Genomic DNA, 20,504 nt, shown 5'->3' with positions numbered 1-20,504 from the left:
ATCGTGTATTATAACTAGGAAGTTAATGTTTTTATTGACAAACATTTGCAAATAGAAATAATTTGTTGGATTGGATTAGGGAAAAAAATTCAAATTAGTCTACGAGCTAGCTATATATTATGAGTAGAGTGTACATGTAGTTTAAAGTGAAAAAAGAATACTAAAAAAAACCCTCGTGCGACAAAACACATAATCGCACAAAGTCCTTAAAAAAATAAAAAAATTTAAAACCTTTGCGCGACAAAATTCAAATATTTCGCCGCCTAAACCAATTTATATTATAAATTTTAAAGTATAGTTATTTTCATAGTTTTTATTATTTTTTAAAAACTTTGTGCGACAAATTAATATTTCGTTGCCTAAACCCTATTTACTTATTTTATATTTTATATTCTTAAACTAAATTATTTTCTTTGTGCGACGAATCAACATTTTGTCGCTAAACCTATTTATTTTAAATTGTAAAATAAAATTATTTTCCATTTGATTTTTTTTTTTGAAACTTTGAGCGAAGAATATTAATATTTCATATGTAATTTTATTTTGAATATGTCAATTTAAATTAAAGTAATTAAAAATTAGTCATACAATTAAATTAAATTAAAAAGTTTAAAAATTCAAAATATCTTGCGCTACCAAATATTTCGTCACACAAATAATTAATATAATTAAATTAAAATAAGAGAAATGATAAAACAAAAAGTCAAAAACCCGCAACAAAATATTTAGTTGCAAAAAATATAATTTAATTAAATTAAAAAATTAAAAACCAAAAAACTTTGTGCGACGACGGTTAATTTTCGTTGCACAAACCCTATCTTCACGAGTTTTCACGACAAAAATTTTGTTGCGCAAAGTGTTTTTTTGTAGTAGTGATATTATATATAGGAAATCTTTAAGGGAAGGGATCCTTGTTTTTTTATTTATAAAAATGGGGATGAGTTGTGGGTTCCACACTACATCGAACTTTAACAATCTGAACCATCTATTTTTCAAGTTGCACCTCATAGATCATCCTTGCAAAATATTAGCCAAATCAAAAATGTTTAAGACATCTAATTGGGTTCAAAGAAATTAACGAATGCTTTGTTATATAAGAAATAATTAAATTTTATCTTGATAATTAAATAGGCAAACGGTTTCGGATTGAATTGAATTTTTGCAAAGATGATCTATGAATTGAGACTTACAAAATAGATGGTTTAGATCATTGAAATTCGATGTGGAGTGGGCCGCACACCTAATCCCCATTTTTTTAAAACAAATGGAAATCGCTTTGCATAAAGGGCCATATATATATATATATATAAAGAGGGAGATGAAGGTTACAGTACTTTGAATCAATGGAGTTCTACGTCGTTTCTTGTTTGCACACTTAAAACTAGGGTTTCTTCCTTTTTAATTTTATTTTTGATTACCTTCCATATTTTATGTTTTTTTAATTTTATTTTCATGTTTAATATTAGTTAAAATCCACTTAAGCATCCATGTCATTTAATGGATGAATATGGACCTTTGGATGTTTTGTAATCTAAAGGTTTAAAAGAAGTGTAAAAATATTTGTCTCTTAATCCTATCCCTATATATGTGGACGTGTGACAGGTTTTCGTATTAATAACTAAGATCATAACTACAAATAGTTTTCCACATGCTTTTCGAATTAATATGATTAAAAGGGTTTTGTTTATTAAAAGTGTATGTTCACAGAAAATTCACACTGATATTAACCATGGAAACTGGAAACTGGAAACTGGAAACTGGAAACTAGAAAAGGAATTGGAAGAGTACTTATGCGGATTTTCCATTTTTCTATGGTGCTTTCCACTGATTAGGTTTGATGAAGAATCACTTAATTAGAAATTATGATTGACCTCAGAAGTTGAGGTTAATTCCATCATAAATCAATTTGTAATATGTGAGTAACAAAACAACTTATAAGCACATGCTAGATCAACATGTCCTCTCATGTTACTTGTATTATCGCTAGCCTTATGTCGCATCGGCGCTGAAGTGGCGAGCTGTTTTAGTTAGCCCAGTGTACATAAAGGCTGTTGTGATCAGTTAGGACAGCTACTAACTACTGTGATTAGTTAAGTATGCGTAGCAACTATATAAGCTTAAGCCAAACTTTCAGTTGTAAACAATGATCTAATTAGTTGGAATGAATCAGTTGTATACTTGTTTCTCTTGCTCTTTATCTTTGATTCTCTTATGAAACCCTAGTTGGCCTCGTAAATTAGCATCATTGTGAGATGCGTGTGAGTTTGATTTGATTCATACGAGATATCGTGACCATATACAATATATTTGCCAAAGCAAATCTGATTAATCAACCAATTAAGAAGGCCGTTAACTATTAATTGACAAGAGTCGAAGAATGAAAAGAAGAAAATTAGGGTTTATAAAGAAACAAATGAATATACAAGTAGCTAAAGAGTGGGATGTCAAGGGTGGTCCATGCAGTAGCTATATATATAGAGATCCCATATATATGTTAGAGATACTCTTTTAAAAGTGACAATTTTTATTTTTCTGTCACCTTATAATTTAACATTAATTTCATGTCAATATCATAAAATATTGTTTAAAAAATATAAAATGGAATAGAATTCATGCGAATTCTCACTTTTGAGAGAATTCTCAGCATTTCTCGGGTAAAGTTCGAACACTTAATTCCCTAGTATTGATGCTCCAAGTCTGTGGAGAATATAATATGTGCCCGCACATGTATGGGAAAGGGTGAGAATTGCAAATTGCTCCTTTCTTCTTCGCTTTTAATTTTTAGTCTTTTAGTGCGCGGGAGATGCCTAATTACTTATTACGTGTGTGTGCGTATATACATACATACATATATATATATATATATATATAGGTACAAAGAAGAATCTTTGTTTTTGTTTTTTTGTTTGTTTTTTTTTTTTTAATACAGAACAAGAGGGAATTACATCACAAAGCACTGCACATTTGCAGGCCACAAGACTTGCAACAATCCTCTAGTAAATACGTCAGCTATGAGGTCAGGTGGATCCTAAAACCAAGAACAAAATCCATTATCAATGCCACAGCGAGCCAGACGATGAGCCACGCATTTGAATTATTGGTGCGCATAAGATAGATGAACTCTAGTGACTGTAGTCATCAACGATTTGATGTCTTCCTCAACAGCTCCAACGAAAACAAATTGGGAGAGGCCTCCTTTAAAGCTGACACAATCTGAAGCCAGTCGTTTTTAAAAATTAAACGTGTTAAACCCCTCTTGACCACCAAATCCAAACAAGAAGAGAGAACTTTCGTAGGGTTGTATGAGTAAAGCACCTCTTAGACTTGACAGGATCAACATGGAACAAGATAAAGTCTCTTATTTTTCGTAGAAATGCTTTATAAATAAAATGATCTAACACGATCAGCATAAAATCGAATAAAACCAGAATACATAAAATCACAGGCTTTAATAGAGGTAGAGTCGACAGTATGTAAAACAAAGCACTAAATTTTGCATAAGAAAAGGCCAGCAACGTCAGTCTCGTCTTTATCTAGTTGGTTTATTAAGTAGCTCCATATTTCCAAACCCACAGAGCGAGTGAGATATACAGAGAGATAGAGAGAGTGCAGAGTAAATTTGCTTTGAAGCTAACGTTTCGATTGTCTCCCACTAATCAGTGTTGGGTCGGCCGTTCCCAAGACAATGCTTTGTGAGTTTGTCACGTCAGTATTTTAGCTGCTATACGTCCTTTTTCTTTCTTTGTTGGGAGCATTTTTTATCACCATTATAAATTAGGATGTATGTTCACCTCTATAAATTAGGATGTATGTTCATCTGTGTAAATTAGGATGCATGACAACTATCTTATTTATCGATAAATTTTTTATTGTGACTGGAATACCTAGGGAGATACACCACGTGTTTTTATATAAGTGGTAACAAAATTTATTTTTTAAGTTATTAACTTTTTAGCACACATATCTCACCATTTGAATGATAACACGTGGTGTACCATCCCGTGTACCGATCAAACTGAAAAATTTCTCATATTTATCACTGTTAGATGAGTTTCAATTTCGATATTCATTTAGTGTATAGACACAAATCTTAAAATTCAAAGTCATTTAACAGTTATAAATAGGATATCGAGCATTATTACTACTTGAGGGTGGTGAGCAAATTTCAACATTTCTTAGAATATAGTGTTCGTCAATTTCTTTGAATTCAATTTAGATGCCTTAAATATTTCCGGTTTAACTAATATTTTGTAAAGATGATCTATAAGGTGCAACGTGAAAAATAGACAGTTCGGTTTGTTGAAGTTTGATGTGGTGTGGGCTCCACAACTAATTCTCATTGTTTGAAAAACAATGAAGATCTTTTTCCTTAAAGGCTCTGAAAATATATATAATCAAAATAATGAATTCAAAATAAGGATGCAAAACAATTACTGAAAATAGAGTTCTAAAATTACTTTATAAGTTTAAAAACCGACAAATGATTGGGGTTCATATTACTGAAATAAGAAATTGATGTAAGCAGACATCCTTCTAAATGAGTTGCAGAAATAAAATATGTTTACAATTTTCTCTGAATGCAAGGGGAGCTCAAAGAAGTTTTGAAACTGAAAAAATAAAATTTGAATTAACTTGCTGACTTACGCTTCGGAGCTTTTTTTTTTTTTTGTAGACTGGAGTATGAGGCATGAATGATAGCACAATTGACTATATGAGCACGGAGTGATTGTAAGAGCATGGGTTGGATGACTGTTGGTTTATGCATGAATAGTTTTGAAACTGGAAAAAATAAAATTTGAATTAACTTGCTGACTTAGGCTTCGAATCTTTTTTTTTTTATAGACTGGAGAATGAGGCATGAATGATAGCACAATTGACTATCGGAGCACAGAGTGATTGTGAGACCACAGGATGGATGATTGTTGGTTCATGCATGAACAATGGTTTGTTTGAATGATTAATATTTTCACTATTGCTTCCACGCAGAGTAATTATCGGTACAACAATATTGTGGATGAATAGTGTCTTGGTGGTTTACTGTTAAGCTTGCATACGGAATGATCATTAGTAGGGCTGGGCACAGGCCGGGCCAGGCCCAAAATTGAAGTAACCAAACTGGACCCGGTGGAAAATAAAACGACGCAAGTCGAGCCAAAGAACAGAAAAATGAAAGTTGGAACCGAACCTAACCCGGCCCGTTTTTCCTACGAGTCCCTGGGTCATTCCTGCCTGCTGTGCTTCTCTTGAACAAACAAATGAAGCTATGAAACTTCAGGAAATTTCAAGTTTTCAACGACCTACCTGCATGTTTCAGCTTAAATTCTTGCAAATAACACCAACCATATATCCAATTAGCTATGAAATTAGCAAGAACTCAAAAAACACATACATAATAATGCAATATTCAACCTAAATAAATAAAAAAAATTGATTTTGATATGAGTGAGCTTCATACAACAGTATTACACATTGAAAATTTCAAGATGGGTCATTAGGTGGTGGTCGGAGTTGAGACGAGTTGAAAATGGAGCTCAGTTAATGAGAATTCGGTCAGTTTGAGAGAGCGAGAGTCGATCAGTCTGGTAGAGAGAGATCGAGAGGGAGAAGAGTCTCCGAGTTTAAAAATCAATGAAGACGATTTGGGAGATAGATATCGAGAGGGAGGAGAGTCCCCGAATTTAAGAATCGATGAAGACGACATGAGAGAAAGAGAGGGATCAAGAGGGAGAAAAGTCTCTAAGTTTAAGAATCGACGAAGACGATCGAGATTCGACGAAGACAATCTAAGGAGTAATGGAGAAACCAAGAAAGGAATTTGCAAAGAGATCCCTATGTGTGTGAGAGAATAATTGAATGTATGTGCATACAGTCGGGGGTGGGGGCCCGTGTAATTAGAAATTGGACCTGTCCCGCCTCGCCATTTATTTAGATCCGCCCCGTTTTATGTATTAAATATAAGGCCCTGCCCTGTACCCGCCCCGAACCGCTTTGGCCCACAAGTTCAGGCCCGTTTGCCCAACCCTAATCATTAGCATAACGGCTACACTGTTGATGAATAGTGTTTTGTCGAGTTACTGTTTCCATTCCTATCCTAGACTAATAGTGGATCACCAAAATAAATTTTTACTTTTGGTTGATTTGCTCATAAGGGTCCTGGCTATCTTAACAATATGCCCATTTGAACTTATGCATTTCTTTTACTAGTTCGGTTTTAATTGTAGTTGTCAGCTTCTGGGATGAAGCATATGAAGATTCTGAAGACAAATCATCTTCATTTTCAGAACTAACTGGGCTGCTTGGGTAAGAAGCTGGTGTGCTAAATCCGTAAGTTCTGCAATTGATTTTTCTTTTAAGGAGGATGATTTTGACTTTCCTTGGAGGGAAGAGGATTAGGAAATCTCTGAGACTGACTGTGTTGGAAGAGTCGGAAATTGCTCGATTGGGAACTCTTTGAGGACCTAGTCACTGATTCGTTGTTGTCACCATATTTATCTTTCTTGTAGCGAAACTAAAAAATGCCTGACTTTTGCATGGGAGAGTTTCTAGATTGATCTCTCAGCCGGAGAGGAGAAAGAATACTACTCCTAGTTAGTGACACACGTGACATCCAATATATATATATATATATATATATATATATATATATATATATATATAATATTATTATGTATATGTATATGTATATGTGCATGTTTGTACGTTTGTGCTTGTTTTTGTTCCTCCCTTTTGAAAAGATTGGCATCCTCTCTTCTCATTCGTCTCTCAAACACTGAATTTGAAAGGGATTTGAAGATATGCATAGACAGTAATCCGTAGTGAATGTAGTCTTTTCATTCTGCATGGTTAATTTAGGTCTTACTTTTGTATTGTTCCTTCACCATACTTATCACTTGTATATGCTCTCTCGACTCTGTCTCGCTTAAAATATGATCATGCATGGCCTACTGCACGTGAACAAATGAATCCCTTCTCTTATGCTCTTGGATTATTTCTTCAGCAATAATCACAGAAAATACAAGGAAAATAATGATAAATTGATCTGAAAGAAATGTTGAAAAACACCACGTAGGTATAAATTAATTAATTTCTAAATCACTAAGGAAAAGGGATGCTGCACTATTTTAAACCTAATGATACGTAGTTAATGGTCTAAGTATTGGGGCTTTCTTGTTTCGCAAGCAACAAATTATCATTGTTGTATATACACACATATTATAACTTCGACTAATTACTACTACATAATAGCAGTACTGTTGCTTAGCCAAAAAAAGGGAGTGATTTATGCACATCCCTTTCACTCTTTGCTCACCCATTCTTCCCTTTATTTTGTTTTAATTTGTTGAATCTAATGGTTAGAAAAAGAAAAACCAACTAACACGGCAAGACAACGAGATTGTATCCACTGATAACATTATAAAGTATATAAAAAAATTGAACTTCACTAGAGAATATGAGAAAACTTCGAAGTTTATTGATTGAATAGCATGAAAGATAACCAGCCCTAGCGTTCTAAATGTTTCTTAATTTATTGGTTGAATAGTATGAAAGATAACCAAACCTAGCGCTCCAAGTGTTTCTTAACAAATAGAAAACGAAATAGAGAAATAACAAGTACAAAAAATATCCTAAAATCTTAAAATGACGATAATGTAATACAAAATCGTGAGTTGGACCAGGGTTTCATGGCCCATATCAAACAATGGAGTTCAAATTTGTAAGGCTTGAATTTTGCTATCAGATTTGCGCATTTCAATTTGACTTAATCATCTAATTTACATTAAAAGGAATGTGCAAGAAGTGACAGAAGTGCACAAAAATCATTTCTTAAATAAAACAAATGGTACTATTTGTGCCTCGTATATTAGGAGGCTTGAGATTATGGCTAGGCATGCTAAATGAAATCAATATTCATCCACTCACTAGCCTATTAATTAGCTAAAGCAAGCTTGAAACAAAATTATATGGAGAAATTAGGGTTGTAAATCGTACGGAAAATCTTAATCATATAATTCTGCAGTAGTTGGGTTGGTTGAGTACTACTATTAGACCATGCAAATCTCACTAAGATCTTTGTAGCAACTACAAGGTGGCATAATATATGACAGATGATATTAGGAAGACCATTTATTTAAACTATATGATGTGGTTGTTGATGATTGGATTATTATTTAAATATTGATTAACGTGTTTATTTCTTATTGATAACACATCATATAGTTTATAAATTTAATCAGAAAAAATGATCTACCTAGCATTATTGATATATGATATTCACAAACATATCGCGACAACCATCATAACCATTACGAAATTAACAATTATCTGGTCGTCCTATTAAATGCAAGATTAACAAGTCCCTTCGTCACAAAACGACACTCCATCTTCTTGATTGATTTGGAATATATCATACTTGAAAAGGCAAACACTTGATTTAGAAGTTGCAAATTAATCCAATAGTTAGCATGCATTGACTCACCTCACTTATCATGATTAGGCATGCTTTAATGGCTTGATTAATAAGAGAAACAAGATGTGCTAGTGAAATGAGTGTTTCTCAATTAATTTTGGCTACCAAACGAACAATATACGCGACCCAAATTTTCCAATGGCATGAATCAGTAATATTGCGACGTTTGTCTAAGTGTATGAATCCCACATTGGGAAAATTAAGAAGGAACTATGCATGGAACTTTGCATGTACTCATAAGTAGTTGAATTAATCCACACGTTATCAGTTAATATTAGTGGAACCTCAACTTTCTTTAATTTGTACACTGATTAATAAGACTCGATGATTCCTTAGTTTCCCTCAATTCTAAATGTGTGAAAATGCTGCGGGAAATATTTTAAAGATAAAAATATGGTGGTATGATTATGACTAGTCAAGACTCAAAGAATAATAATATAGGTAGATCAATTTTTTAGATAAAATTTGTAAATCATATAATGTGTCACCAATGGAAAATAAACATGTTAATCAATGATTGAATAATAATTCAATCATTAATAACCATGACATAGGTTTACAAAATTTAATCCAAAAAGCTGGTCTTTTTAACATTACTCAGACTCAAATCTTTTCTGCCACAAATATCCCCATCATCAGTATACTATTGTAATTTTTACCTGAGAACCCCAAAGGGCCCAAACTCTCACAAATCAATTTTTTTTTTTTTTTTACACTAAGGGGTGGGGAAGTGGCCTAAACTTCACGATGAGCTAGCAATAATATAGTTCGCATTCGGCTTTGACGAGAATCGTCCTAAGATCTCTCACTTATATGTAAAAAGAAATATCACTAAATTGTAGTACTAAATGATAACTCTCACATATTATTAAGATGAGAGTTTTTCCTCTTTTAGCCAAAAGACCAACTATTCCAAAATCCCACTAGGGGGTCCTTTTGTTCATACGCCTGTTTTGGATATCAGGGAGGCATTCATTTCATGGCATTAGGTGTACAGATTGCAAACCCAATATTCACATTCCTGGGTTGTTTGGCCCGGTCTTTGCTTCATATTTGGGCTTGGGTTGAAAGTCCTAGTTAGGTTCAGTTGAGAAGCCTGAGTCCTCAGGGCTAAAACATATCTTAAAATTTGTTGTTGGACTATCAACTTGCAGGATTTTTCTCTCCTTTGTGTTTGGATGACAAAAGCTAGATAATACATTCATTAGATAATTTCGGTTGTAAAAAACTACCATATAAAATACAAAGAAAAGGTATGAAATTATAGAATTGGAGGAGTTTTATTTTTGGTGGAAAAAATATTGAAAGAATACAAATCATTACTATGGGACATAGATTCTCTCTGAATCTCATTGTATGAAGCCAACAGACTAGGTAATTCTAACCACTAAAATTAAATATGACAATCCCCACTAATTCATTATGTTGGCACACAAACGAAGAACTCTGATATCTCTTGCACATAAACCAAGGGCTCAGAATGTTTATCCAAAAAGCAACGCCTAGTAATGCACCTATCCCATTATATGACATCGTATGCTTATCCAAAAGTGGTTATGGGTCAGAAACGTTTTCTAAAAAAGCACCTGTCCTATCGTATGCTTATTCAAAAAGCAAAACCTCCTTCAAAATGCTTCAACATGTTTCTAATGAAACACTTCTAGCAGCAATTTTTATACCAAAGCAATCTCGTTCAGCATCCGTCTACCCTCATCACTTGTGCATTCTTATTAGGACATTGTAATCACCCTTATTAAGCTTCATCTCTCACTAAGCACTGATTAAGCTAAACATACAGCATTGGAGGCTTGGAGCTGATCAGAAGTTAGGTGAAACCACCCCATGCATGCATTCCCAATGACAATTTCTGCATCTCCCAGATTCAAATGACCAAACTGCACGTGCAAGGATCATACCACTGTACGCAAGACGACAAATTGCCATTGTTTGGTGTGCCTTTGTACTTTCCGATGAGAAATAAGATAAACGATCCCGTGAAATTTGTCGGCGGTGTAACCCATGCAATGTAAAGTCTGTTATGAGCCTCCCACTATGCAGCGTACTTGGTTACCTGAGGGTATATATGTCTTTATGATGACCTGTCAATTGTTGACGAAGCACGTGACAACTAAATCAAATATACCATCACCTTCCACCTACGTCGACTGCATATATACCACATGTGTAGTATCAATCGGAATCAAATATCTACGTAAGTTACTGAGTTACCACCTTAAATTATTTAGTAATCGGAACAGTAGTCTTTCAACTTTAGCTAAATTAGAATTTTGGCTTTTCCATTAAAATTTCGTGAATGTTTGTCCGTGAATTTGTTATAATGTGTAACAATTATCTTTTTAACTAACTTCGTTAGAACCTTCGTCCATTTTTGCCTCTTTAAACCCCTTCGTTTTGGATGAAAGTTCTAACGGAGTTAGAAAAAAGAATTATCACTCTGCAATATAACAAGTTTAGAGATCATTGCTTTAATTTTCTCAATTATTTAAGTATACTTACATAAAATATTGGTTAAGTATGGTATTACTCATCATAATGTTGGTTGAACCTTCTACGTTTAAGCCACCCTTGCGCAAAACATATTTGTATCTTTATTTTAACAAGCTACAATTACAACGATCATCGTCTAGAGACCTTTACAATCACATAATCATAGTTCATTTACATTTTAACATCACTAGAAAACTTTGAGAACCAAATAAGATTATGATGATCATTTCAACCTATGTGTCAACTGCCATATTAGATTCATAAAATGAGTGATCGATAGCAATGCATATGATAGGATGGTTGACGTTTTTGCGTTCATATCTCCTCTCCCAAAACATATTTATAATATGATGCGATATTGGATAGTGAACCCTAAAAAAGAGTATAAAACATACCTTGGATCTGTCATTTCCTCTTCTTTTTTTTTCTTTTTTTTTCAAACAACTATAATTTCCTTTTATTCATAATGTTTATGCAGACTCTTCCTTCACTTGGCCATTATATATTTATTTATACACACACAGGCATGAGATTTTATGACGATAAAAATTTAGTGTGAGACTTAGAAGACATGCAGTAAGCTTGACAAATGGGTCGTGTTTATCGTGTTTTTATTGTTTTCGTGACATATTTGTCGTCTTAATGAACTGTGTCGTGTCAAATTCGTTATCTTAACAGGTAGATCTTATAACAATTCAATCCATTAACAGACGTTAGATTGTGTTGTTTAATGTCGGGTTAATGGTCATGCAAGAAACTGTGATGCCTAATGCCTAAATTTGACAAATAATATCTTATCAGATGACCCCCAACTCATTAATATGTTGACTTGAAACTTGTTATTTTTGTATCATTTCAAGCCGGATTAACGGATTATGCAAATTGTCAAGCCAACACGTATAGAGCAAGTAATGATGAATCAAAGTGTGCTCCTTGAATTTCTAATGCAATAAGGCAACTTTACCAACCCCACATCCACTTGTTATCGACTAGGACAGATGAATAATTGTCAAATAATGAAAGAGTACGGACTGTTGAAATTTGATTTAACAGTTACAAATAGGAGATCTCTATAAAAGTGATAATAACTGTAACCGTTTAATCAAATTTCAACGGTTCGGATCTCGAACTAAATGGATTAGATGGAAAGGAATGCGAAGTCAAATAAGAATCTACTTGTTGATACTAGTGGACCCTCAAATGATTCAAATCACTAATCAAAAGTTCACTCACAACTCGAAGCTGCAAATCCGACAATTCTTTTGTACATAAAGAAAAGATAGTGCTTCTTTTTACTTTTCATTTATTTTTAATTTTCAATCAACAGATTGAATAAATTGAAAAATAAAAATTAATAAAGAGTTTATGGTAAGTAAAAATAAATGTGTAAATAACACAACTTTAAAGAAAACATAATACTTGTTAAGTGAATGGATAAAATAATGCACCGAAATGTTGATATAAATTATTGTCCAAACTAAAGCACGATTTGTTTAATGAAGTTGGGTTGTTTTATTGTTACCCCACATTTTATGAAAACACCCCACATCCAAAAGATTCCTCGAAAATTTCAACTTTGTCCCTCATTTTTCTGAAGACACCCCCAACCCATAAAGAAGTTAATGGCAAACAAGCCCCAATAAGACAGCCACCTATCTTCAAATGCCTCCATCATCGACATCGGCACAACCGACAATGCCCATGCCGTTGGTAACAACACATCACCTCAACTTATCCAACTGGATAACCCTTCAACCCCATCACCTCTGTTGCGAAAGTTGTCAGTCAGCACCATTCAACCCGTCTCTGGTGTGGAAGTTTGTCATCCAACACCCTAACTCGCCCATCCCGTTAGAGAGAAAGAAAGAGATAGAGAGGGTATGGTGTTGGTTGTTTGACCTAGATTTTTTGTGATGGTTGGCTGCCGACATGTTGAATAGGGGGTATGGATGTGTTTTTATTTTGTCCATCTCAATTTAGTTCGAATAAGGGTAAAAGAGAAAATTCATGCAAGAAAATGAAAATGTGGGATATTAATAGAAGAAAAAGTTCCATATTATTGTATAAAGACCACATTCTAATTCACACCACCAAAAAGTCCAATTTATCTTTACATTTTTAAAAAGTTAACAAAATTAAACCGTCATTCTTGAACCGCAACACTAGGAAACTTCCTAAATTTAGCCATTACGATTAATAATACCTGGACTAAATTTAGCCTATACAGAAATCGTCGAGATCCACGTGGTGGACCCCGCTGAAAACGAACGGCTGATGTATGCCCTTCTTCCAGTGGAAAGTTCACAGCCAAACAATCGAGCCGATAGTAAATTACCAAAATGCCCAGGCTCCATGTTTTTGCTATAAAATGCCTCCGTCTCAGGGCCAGCTGAAACAAACTCTCACACTACCGACTCCTTCTCATCTCTCTCTCTCTCTCTCCTCTTTCTCTCTCTAGATATACGCGCATATATATATGCAGCAGCGAGGCAGAGCGAACAACCGAAGATCCAGGAGCTTTTCGAGATCACGCATTGCAGTTGAGGGAGCTTAGCCCCGGTCTTCTTCCTCTCCTCATTTCACTCGCTCTCGTTCGAATTCGAATTCTCAGCTCTCTCGATCGCCATTTCTGTCAACAATGGCTGCTTTTGCTAATGGTATGAATCTCTGACGGTGCCATTTTCGTTGTTTTTTTATTTATTAATTCTTGTGTGTTCGATTCGGATCTCTGAGTTTTGAATTGTGATTGCAGGGGAAGAGCGGGAGGTGCAGAAGAACTACTGGGTGGAGCACTCCGCCGATTTGACCGTTGAGGCCATGATGCTCGACTCCAAGGCCTCTGATCTCGACAAGGAAGAACGGCCTGAGGTATATCTATATCTATATATGCATGTATAGCTCTAAATCTGTAATGTATATTAAAAACGACAATGCTGCTCAATTGGCGAGGTATTGACCTTTACAAAAACCTGTTTGGACTGTGGAACTATTGGAAAAACCAAAACTTAAGGTGAAATCGGAGTTGATTTTGGACCGAAAGACCGATTTGAGAAAGAACTCTTTGATGAATATAACAGACCCTGATTATTCGAGGCATGAAACGTTAACGAAATTTCGAATGGATCAGTTCCCATTGCTACAATGCAGACGCTAAATGATCTTCAATTCACTTGACACCCACTTTTTTATTTGTAAGCAAGAAGCTCCAAAGTTTAATACTTTCCTCCAAATGTGGTGACCAGTAAGGACCGAGCTTTTGAGAATGCATTTTGACATTAGGAACATTTTTGTTTGATGTTTCAGCTTTCATGTTGTTTATGCGGCGTCGATGTTTTGATGGGTTATATGCACTCTCAGTTTTTCGCTTTTTTGATGTGAACCTGATAAAAGACCTTCCCTTGTCAATAATTTGTGTTTTTCTGGTGTGTTTGACATAAGGTTTTCAACATAGTCACCATTGCGTATTCGGGGCTTGATTTAACTGGATCTTATTAGGTGCTTTCGTTGCTCCCTCCCTATGAGGGCAAATCGGTTGTAGAACTCGGAGCTGGGATTGGTCGTTTCACTGGAGAATTAGCTGAAAAGGCGGGTCAGCTTTTCGCATTGGACTTCATTGACAGTGTGATAAAGAAGGTAACGCCATGCTCAATTTTTCGGTCCGCATTACAGAATGAACGTGGGACTTCTATCCGTTTTTTTTTAATTTTAAATCTTTGATATACTACTTTCAGAATGAAAGCATTAATGGACACCATAAGAACGTCAAGTTCATGTGCGCTGATGTGACATCACCTGATCTGAAGATTTCTGAAAACTCGGTGGATTTGGTATTCTCAAATTGGCTTCTTATGTATCTGTCAGATAAGGAGGTAATTTGCACTGATTCTGTTTTATGTGGTTTAAGGATTGTGGTAGAGGTTACTTGTTTGTCATTTTGTTCTGAAATCTAATCGAAATTTTTTGACACTGCAGGTAGAGAATTTGGTGGAAAGGATGATGGGATGGTTGAAGGTCGGTGGATATATCTTTTTCAGAGAATCTTGTTTCCACCAATCTGGAGACTCCAAACGAAAATCCAACCCAACCCATTACAGGGAACCAAGATTTTATACCAAGGTTTGCCTTCTTAACTACTTTGTTTAAGATGTTCTATGGAGCTGCTCCATTTTGTTCACTAAATCATGAAGAGATTGCCATTAGTCTCAGTTCATTGTAGTTTCTTGAAATTAATCGATTTGTGCAATAATATATTTGCATTCGCGCTAAGAGGAATGTTCTAATTCCGGCTCTTTTCAATAAAGTAAATTGTGATAGAAATCAATGGTTGACAGAGGTTTACTTGTTTAGAGTTGTGTGCCGGCATTCTAATTAGAACCTGAAAACTGTTACGAGAGATGGAGTTCGAAAAAATAGAATATAAATACTTGCTGGTGGTTTCTCTTGACTGAAGTTTCGCATGACCAATGGCATTGTATAGAAAGTATATAGTTCTTCCATTTTTGTGCTTGTGTGCAAAGTAATAATTCAGCAGACATTACATTGTACTGCAGGTTTTCAAAGACTGCCACATGCGTGATGATTCCGGGAATTTCTTTGAACTCTCTCTCGTTAGTTGCAAATGTATTGGAGCTTATGTTCGGAACAAAAGGAATCAAAATCAGGTATAAAACTAGTAGAAGTTTATTCAGTAGTTTTCCTTTCTTATTGTTCAACTAGCTGACTTACAACATTATTGGTTACTACAGATCTGCTGGTTATGGCAGAAAGTCCCTTCAGAAAATGATAGAGGGTTCCAGCAGTTCTTAGATAATGTTCAGTATAAAAATACTGGCATACTACGATATGAGCGTGTCTTTGGGCGAGGTTTCGTGAGCACAGGAGGGATCGGTAACAACTGCTGGCAGCTTCTATATCTTCTGTTCTCTGATTGATTGTCCTAACATGTCTGATGTGAGTGAACCCTTCTCTTTTGAGCAGAAACTACTAAAGAATTTGTGGCAAAGTTGGATCTCAAGCCTGGCCAGAAAGTTCTCGATGTAGACTGTGGCATTGGGGGAGGTGACTTCTATATGGCCTCAAACTTTGATGTTGAGGTTATTGGAATTGACCTCTCTGTGAATATGATTTCTTTTGCTCTCGAACAATCCATTGGACTCAAATGCGCTGTTGAGTTTGAAGTTGCTGATTGCACAAAAAAGACTTATCCTGACAATACCTTTGATGTGATATACAGTCGCGACACCATTTTACACATTCAAGTAAGCATTTCTCTATGGGAATCATGCTCTTTCAGCTACTTTATACTAATTTTTCATGTTTCGCGAAACTTTCACTTACAGGACAAGCCTGCATTGTTCCGATCCTTCTACAAGTGGTTGAAGCCAGGCGGCAAAGTTCTCATCAGTGATTACTGTAGGTGTGCTGGAACTCCATTGGAAAACTTTGCTGACTATATTAAGCAAAGAGGATACGATCTCCATGATGTAAAAGCTTATGGTCAAGTAAGCTTGTAATTTTATGTCTGATTGCTTTTACCAGCTCGTCTTTCAAAATCATTTATTCGTATTTCCTTGACATAAAATTATACTTGTATATTCATACCGATCTCAGATGCTCAAGGATGCTGGCTTTGATGAGGTCATTGCTGAGGATCGTACTGATCAGTTCAAAGCAGTTTTGGAGCGGGAACTGGCTGCTGTTGAGAAGGATAAGGATTCATTCGTCCAGGACTTTTCTCAAGTGCGTTTCTTCCTCGTATCTATGTTTTTCGCATTGATATATTGAATACTGTATCCATTCATTCTTCTGATTCTTTGTGATTGACAAAATAAACAGGAGGATTATGATGACATCGTTGGTGGATGGAAGGCAAAGCTGATCAGGGTTGATTCCGGCGAGCAGAAGTGGGGCCTGTTCATTGCCAAGAAGAATTGATCCTTCTAATAATCTTCATATCCAGAGTTTTATTAAACTACGTATTTTGGATGAACATTGCTTGTGATTTAGTATTTTCTGTTGTCGTTGGTGTGACGTATCTTGGATGAACATTGCTCGTGATTTAGTATGTATTTCAATATGATAAAAGTGTGGCGTGATGTCTTTGAACTTTTGCCGCTATGTAATGGAATTGGAGTTTGTAATTCTTCAGTTGTTATAATAAGAATCGTTGATAAGTTTCTGTTCGCTACTTTCAAACTTGTACGTATATACAGACGGAGAAAGAAATAGGTGAGATCACTTGAAGAAATCTGTGACATTCTTTTCGGATCTGACAACAACCGGTGAAGTAGAGAGTCCGTTTTGAAATTTATGCTCGACTGGAACTCGTTGGAGATCACCTTTCTCATTACCATCTTCAGCCACCGTAAATTCTCTGGGGGATGAGGACCCGAAAATCTGCACCAGTAAGCTTCCACCTGAAATAACATGAAGCTGAATCAATTCTATAGGTCTGTCGTACTCCCTGTTTGTTTTGATCAAGTGGATACGAAGTATAAGGTGTATAAACGTAACAAATCAGAACAGCAAGACGAAGAAAGTACTTACCAAGAACAAGAGCAGCGCCTAACCATCCAAGCATACCCCATCTTTCACCAAGCAGAAACCAAGCAAAACCAGCACCCCAGAGTGGTTCCATCCCGTAAATTATGGCTGTTTCTGTTGCTGAAACATCACACATCGCTGCAATCTGCGGTGATGAACATTTTTTTTTGTAAGGAACTTTTGTAAAACAACCCCTAGAAAGTATTGAGCAATTGGTGATACAAGAAAGGACACCACAGCTTCCTAATCGTGTGCTTAAATTCAGTTTGTGGAACGAGTTGAGTGTGACCAAAGGAACCCTACCTCAATCCATAAGCATAATCCGGTTGAAAATGCACCGGTATAAATTGCTGGTATCCATGGAAATACAACAAGCCAGTCCCACAGCTCTGTCCATGTCCATGGGGATTGGTTGGAATAGTTGGTACCATCAAACCACCCTCCGATGAAAACCCAAATTGTTGATAACATAGCAACAACACAAACCTCAAATCCAAGAATTGCTAAGAAGTTTTCTTTCTTTGTGCTTCTGGAAATCTGTTCAGTTCGAAGCATGTGAATTCCGAAAAATATTGCACTCAAGAAGTTCAAAAGATCTCCAACCTGAGAAAAGGCAAGTAGGAACCGTGAATAATGTGTTACATCATCACAGCGCTTTTCTACAACATTACGAACACTAAAGCATCAAGAACTTAACCATGTCACGCTTACATTCGGAGGTGATCCGCTGCATTCGAGCATAGCAATCCCGAGAGCAGACATGAGGACTCCGAACCAGGTACGAGTAGGTATGGTTGCTCCAAGCATGCCATCAAGCAAAGGTACCGTGATAACCTGTTCGACATAGCAGGATTTTACAAAAAACGTACTGATGGACAGACTATTTGTGGCTTTTGCCAGGTACAATGGTATTAATGACAGAAAAACCGTAGCTAATAGGAAGTTCATGAAAATTTTGAACCTACTGTGAACAGAGAAATAAATGATGCACGACCAGCATCAGATGTAAGCAAACCAAGTGCCTCAAGAAGGTATCCTAGACTGATCCAGAACCCCAACTCCATGCCTGAATTGCGAGTCTGGACATCACCTCGCGATCGAAACACAAATGGAAGAAATGGGATGGCTGACATGACAAATCGTACCGCTGAGAAAGCTGCTGGATCCATGAAAGCTTCAACTTCTTTAATAACTGGAATGTCACTTGCTGCAGTTTGAATCAGCACACACCTTAGAAATTTGTGACTTCAGAACCCTTAACATACCAAATGTGACAAATAATCAGTTTCTATCTGCGCAGGACTTCATTTCTTTCTTTTGTTTAAAGATCCAACGCTTTGAGAAAATCACACTTCTACTTATTTTTTCAACTTCGATCAAATTTATTCTTTGTCATTTGTTTTATGGTGTAGAATCATCATTTAGAGCTTGAAATTTAGGTTTTTAGTCTCGGATTGGTTAACAAATTAGTACGTAAAGTTGCTTCCCATGTCTTGTAATAAGGCAAGGTAAATTGCTTAAGGGAAAAAAGACATACCATATACAATTGTGATGAAATTGAGCAGCATAATACTCCTAAACTTCTTGGATGCGAAGAAAACCTTCTGCCATGACGATGGCCACTTTCTTGATCCAGATTTCGATCCCATACTTTCGCCATTCTTAGTCTCATCCTTCTTGCTCTTCTTAATCTTCTTATCGGATTGCCTACGCTCATCGCCATGCAAAACCGAGGAAGCCCCATCCTTGGTTCTTTGTACTTCAAGAGACTTTCTGTTTGTTATGTTCTTGCAACTAGCTTTCTGTGAGGCTGAAGAAGAAGATGTTGTTGATGAAGTGGAGATGGGGTCTAACGAACAAGTGAGGAAACGGCGGCTTTTGTTGCGAATGGCGGAGGAGAAGAGGAGCATGGAGGAGCTGTTGTTAAAGCAGCTTGAAATTTTGGAAGCAGATTCAGCTTTTGTTCTCCATATTGTTGATGATTGGCATGCCATGTATGAGTACTCAACTAAAACCCAATCCCTCTCTCTCCTTTTTAATGGCTTAAATTAATTCAAGTATTCAGTTTTTTCACCTGTTTTGTAGCTTAAATTTAAGTTTTCAGAAATTTATAATTTAACTGACTTTTCAAAGAACGATATTTCTACCAATGAGGAAATTTCCAAACGTGTGGCACATGGGATTTTGATTTGTGGTGGAAGGTGGTCCAAATTAAGTCTTCATGTTTGTGAAACCAAATTATTATTGTTGCTTTGCAATAATTCATTTCAAAAGGGAAAACATAAGGTCGGTCGGCTACATCAATATGTATGCCTTTTTGTATTTGAATTCGAATTCGAATTCATTTTTCTGTGAAATAGCAAAATTACATACTAAGAATCAGGCTAGAGAGTACAAATTTACTTCTGGTCTAGTAATATTTCTCTTTTCAATGTTGTAAGAGGTCTCAGAAAGATGGCTAAAAAAAGAATGCTTGGTGCATGTAATCATATACATATCTACAAATAACAATGAAGTCTAATCCCACTAAGTGAAGTCGGCTGTATAAATCCTAGAACATCGCTGCACTCGATTTTTCACCAAGTAATCGTATACATATCTGCATGATATAAATATTAAGGTGATGCATATGTATAATTTTATCCTAGAAGCAAAAAGCTTATTACAAGCTGTTGACAATATCCAAAGGTTGTTAGAGTTGTTACCAAAATTAGTTCATTAAATAGCTTAGGCTGCAAGTTAGTCATGATGGCTATATAAACTGTATTCTCATAGTTGTAAAGATTAATTCAGTATCAATGTAATCAATTACTTTCTCCCTCTCTCTTATTCTCTTTCTGCATTTCTGTGCTTCTCTGCACTACTGTTAATATGGTATCAGAGCCACCAAGCTCACGCTATGGATCTTGGTGGTCGATTCCTCTTCTATCTTTCTTCATTACTGTCTTTCGTTTCCGCGTATCTCCTTATTCGTAATACCAGAGCT

The 20,504-nt window shown here is 35.6% G+C and overlaps 2 protein-coding genes across 2 annotated transcripts; one reads left to right on the top strand and one right to left on the bottom strand.

Moving 5' to 3' along the window:
- The first annotated feature begins 13,384 nt into the window (after positions 1-13,384).
- Positions 13,385-17,148, top strand: LOC137710436 (phosphoethanolamine N-methyltransferase 1-like). The gene is made up of 11 exons (XM_068449454.1): positions 13,385-13,632; positions 13,728-13,843; positions 14,471-14,608; positions 14,707-14,844; positions 14,948-15,091; positions 15,526-15,636; positions 15,721-15,862; positions 15,953-16,233; positions 16,315-16,476; positions 16,586-16,714; positions 16,811-17,148. Exons 1-11 carry the CDS (start codon positions 13,614-13,616, stop codon positions 16,907-16,909), a joined length of 1,479 nt encoding a protein of 492 aa, XP_068305555.1. The 5' UTR covers positions 13,385-13,613; the 3' UTR covers positions 16,910-17,148.
- On the bottom strand, positions 17,108-19,585 carry LOC137710437 (uncharacterized). The gene is made up of 6 exons (XM_068449455.1): positions 19,056-19,585; positions 18,484-18,725; positions 18,230-18,352; positions 17,822-18,121; positions 17,522-17,663; positions 17,108-17,391 (listed from the first exon to the last, which is right to left on the bottom strand). The coding sequence occupies exons 1-6, from the start codon at positions 19,510-19,512 to the stop codon at positions 17,210-17,212; spliced, it is 1,446 nt and encodes a 481-aa protein (XP_068305556.1). The 5' UTR covers positions 19,513-19,585; the 3' UTR covers positions 17,108-17,209.
- Positions 19,586-20,504: the final 919 nt, after the last annotated feature.

The sequence above is a fragment of the Pyrus communis genome, chromosome 12, assembly GCF_963583255.1.
Source record: "Pyrus communis chromosome 12, drPyrComm1.1, whole genome shotgun sequence".
Classification (NCBI taxonomy): Eukaryota; Viridiplantae; Streptophyta; class Magnoliopsida; order Rosales; family Rosaceae; genus Pyrus; species Pyrus communis.
Note: the sequence above shows the minus strand (reverse complement) of the source record. Positions and strands in the feature narration are given on the sequence as shown.

Coding starts and splice junctions, on each gene's coding strand:
- LOC137710436 (XM_068449454.1), top strand. Junction 13,844..14,470: donor ACAAGGAAGAACGGCCTGAG/GTATATCTATAT, acceptor GGATCTTATTAG/GTGCTTTCGTTGCTCCCTCC. Junction 15,637..15,720: donor ACAAAAGGAATCAAAATCAG/GTATAAAACTAG, acceptor TGGTTACTACAG/ATCTGCTGGTTATGGCAGAA.
- LOC137710437 (XM_068449455.1), bottom strand. CDS start 19,512: ATGGCATGCCAATCATCAACAATATGGAGAACAAAAGCTGAATCTGCT. Junction 18,726..19,055: donor TTTCATCACAATTGTATATG/GTATGTCTTTTT, acceptor TTCAAACTGCAG/CAAGTGACATTCCAGTTATT. Junction 18,122..18,229: donor GCAGCGGATCACCTCCGAAT/GTAAGCGTGACA, acceptor GCCTTTTCTCAG/GTTGGAGATCTTTTGAACTT.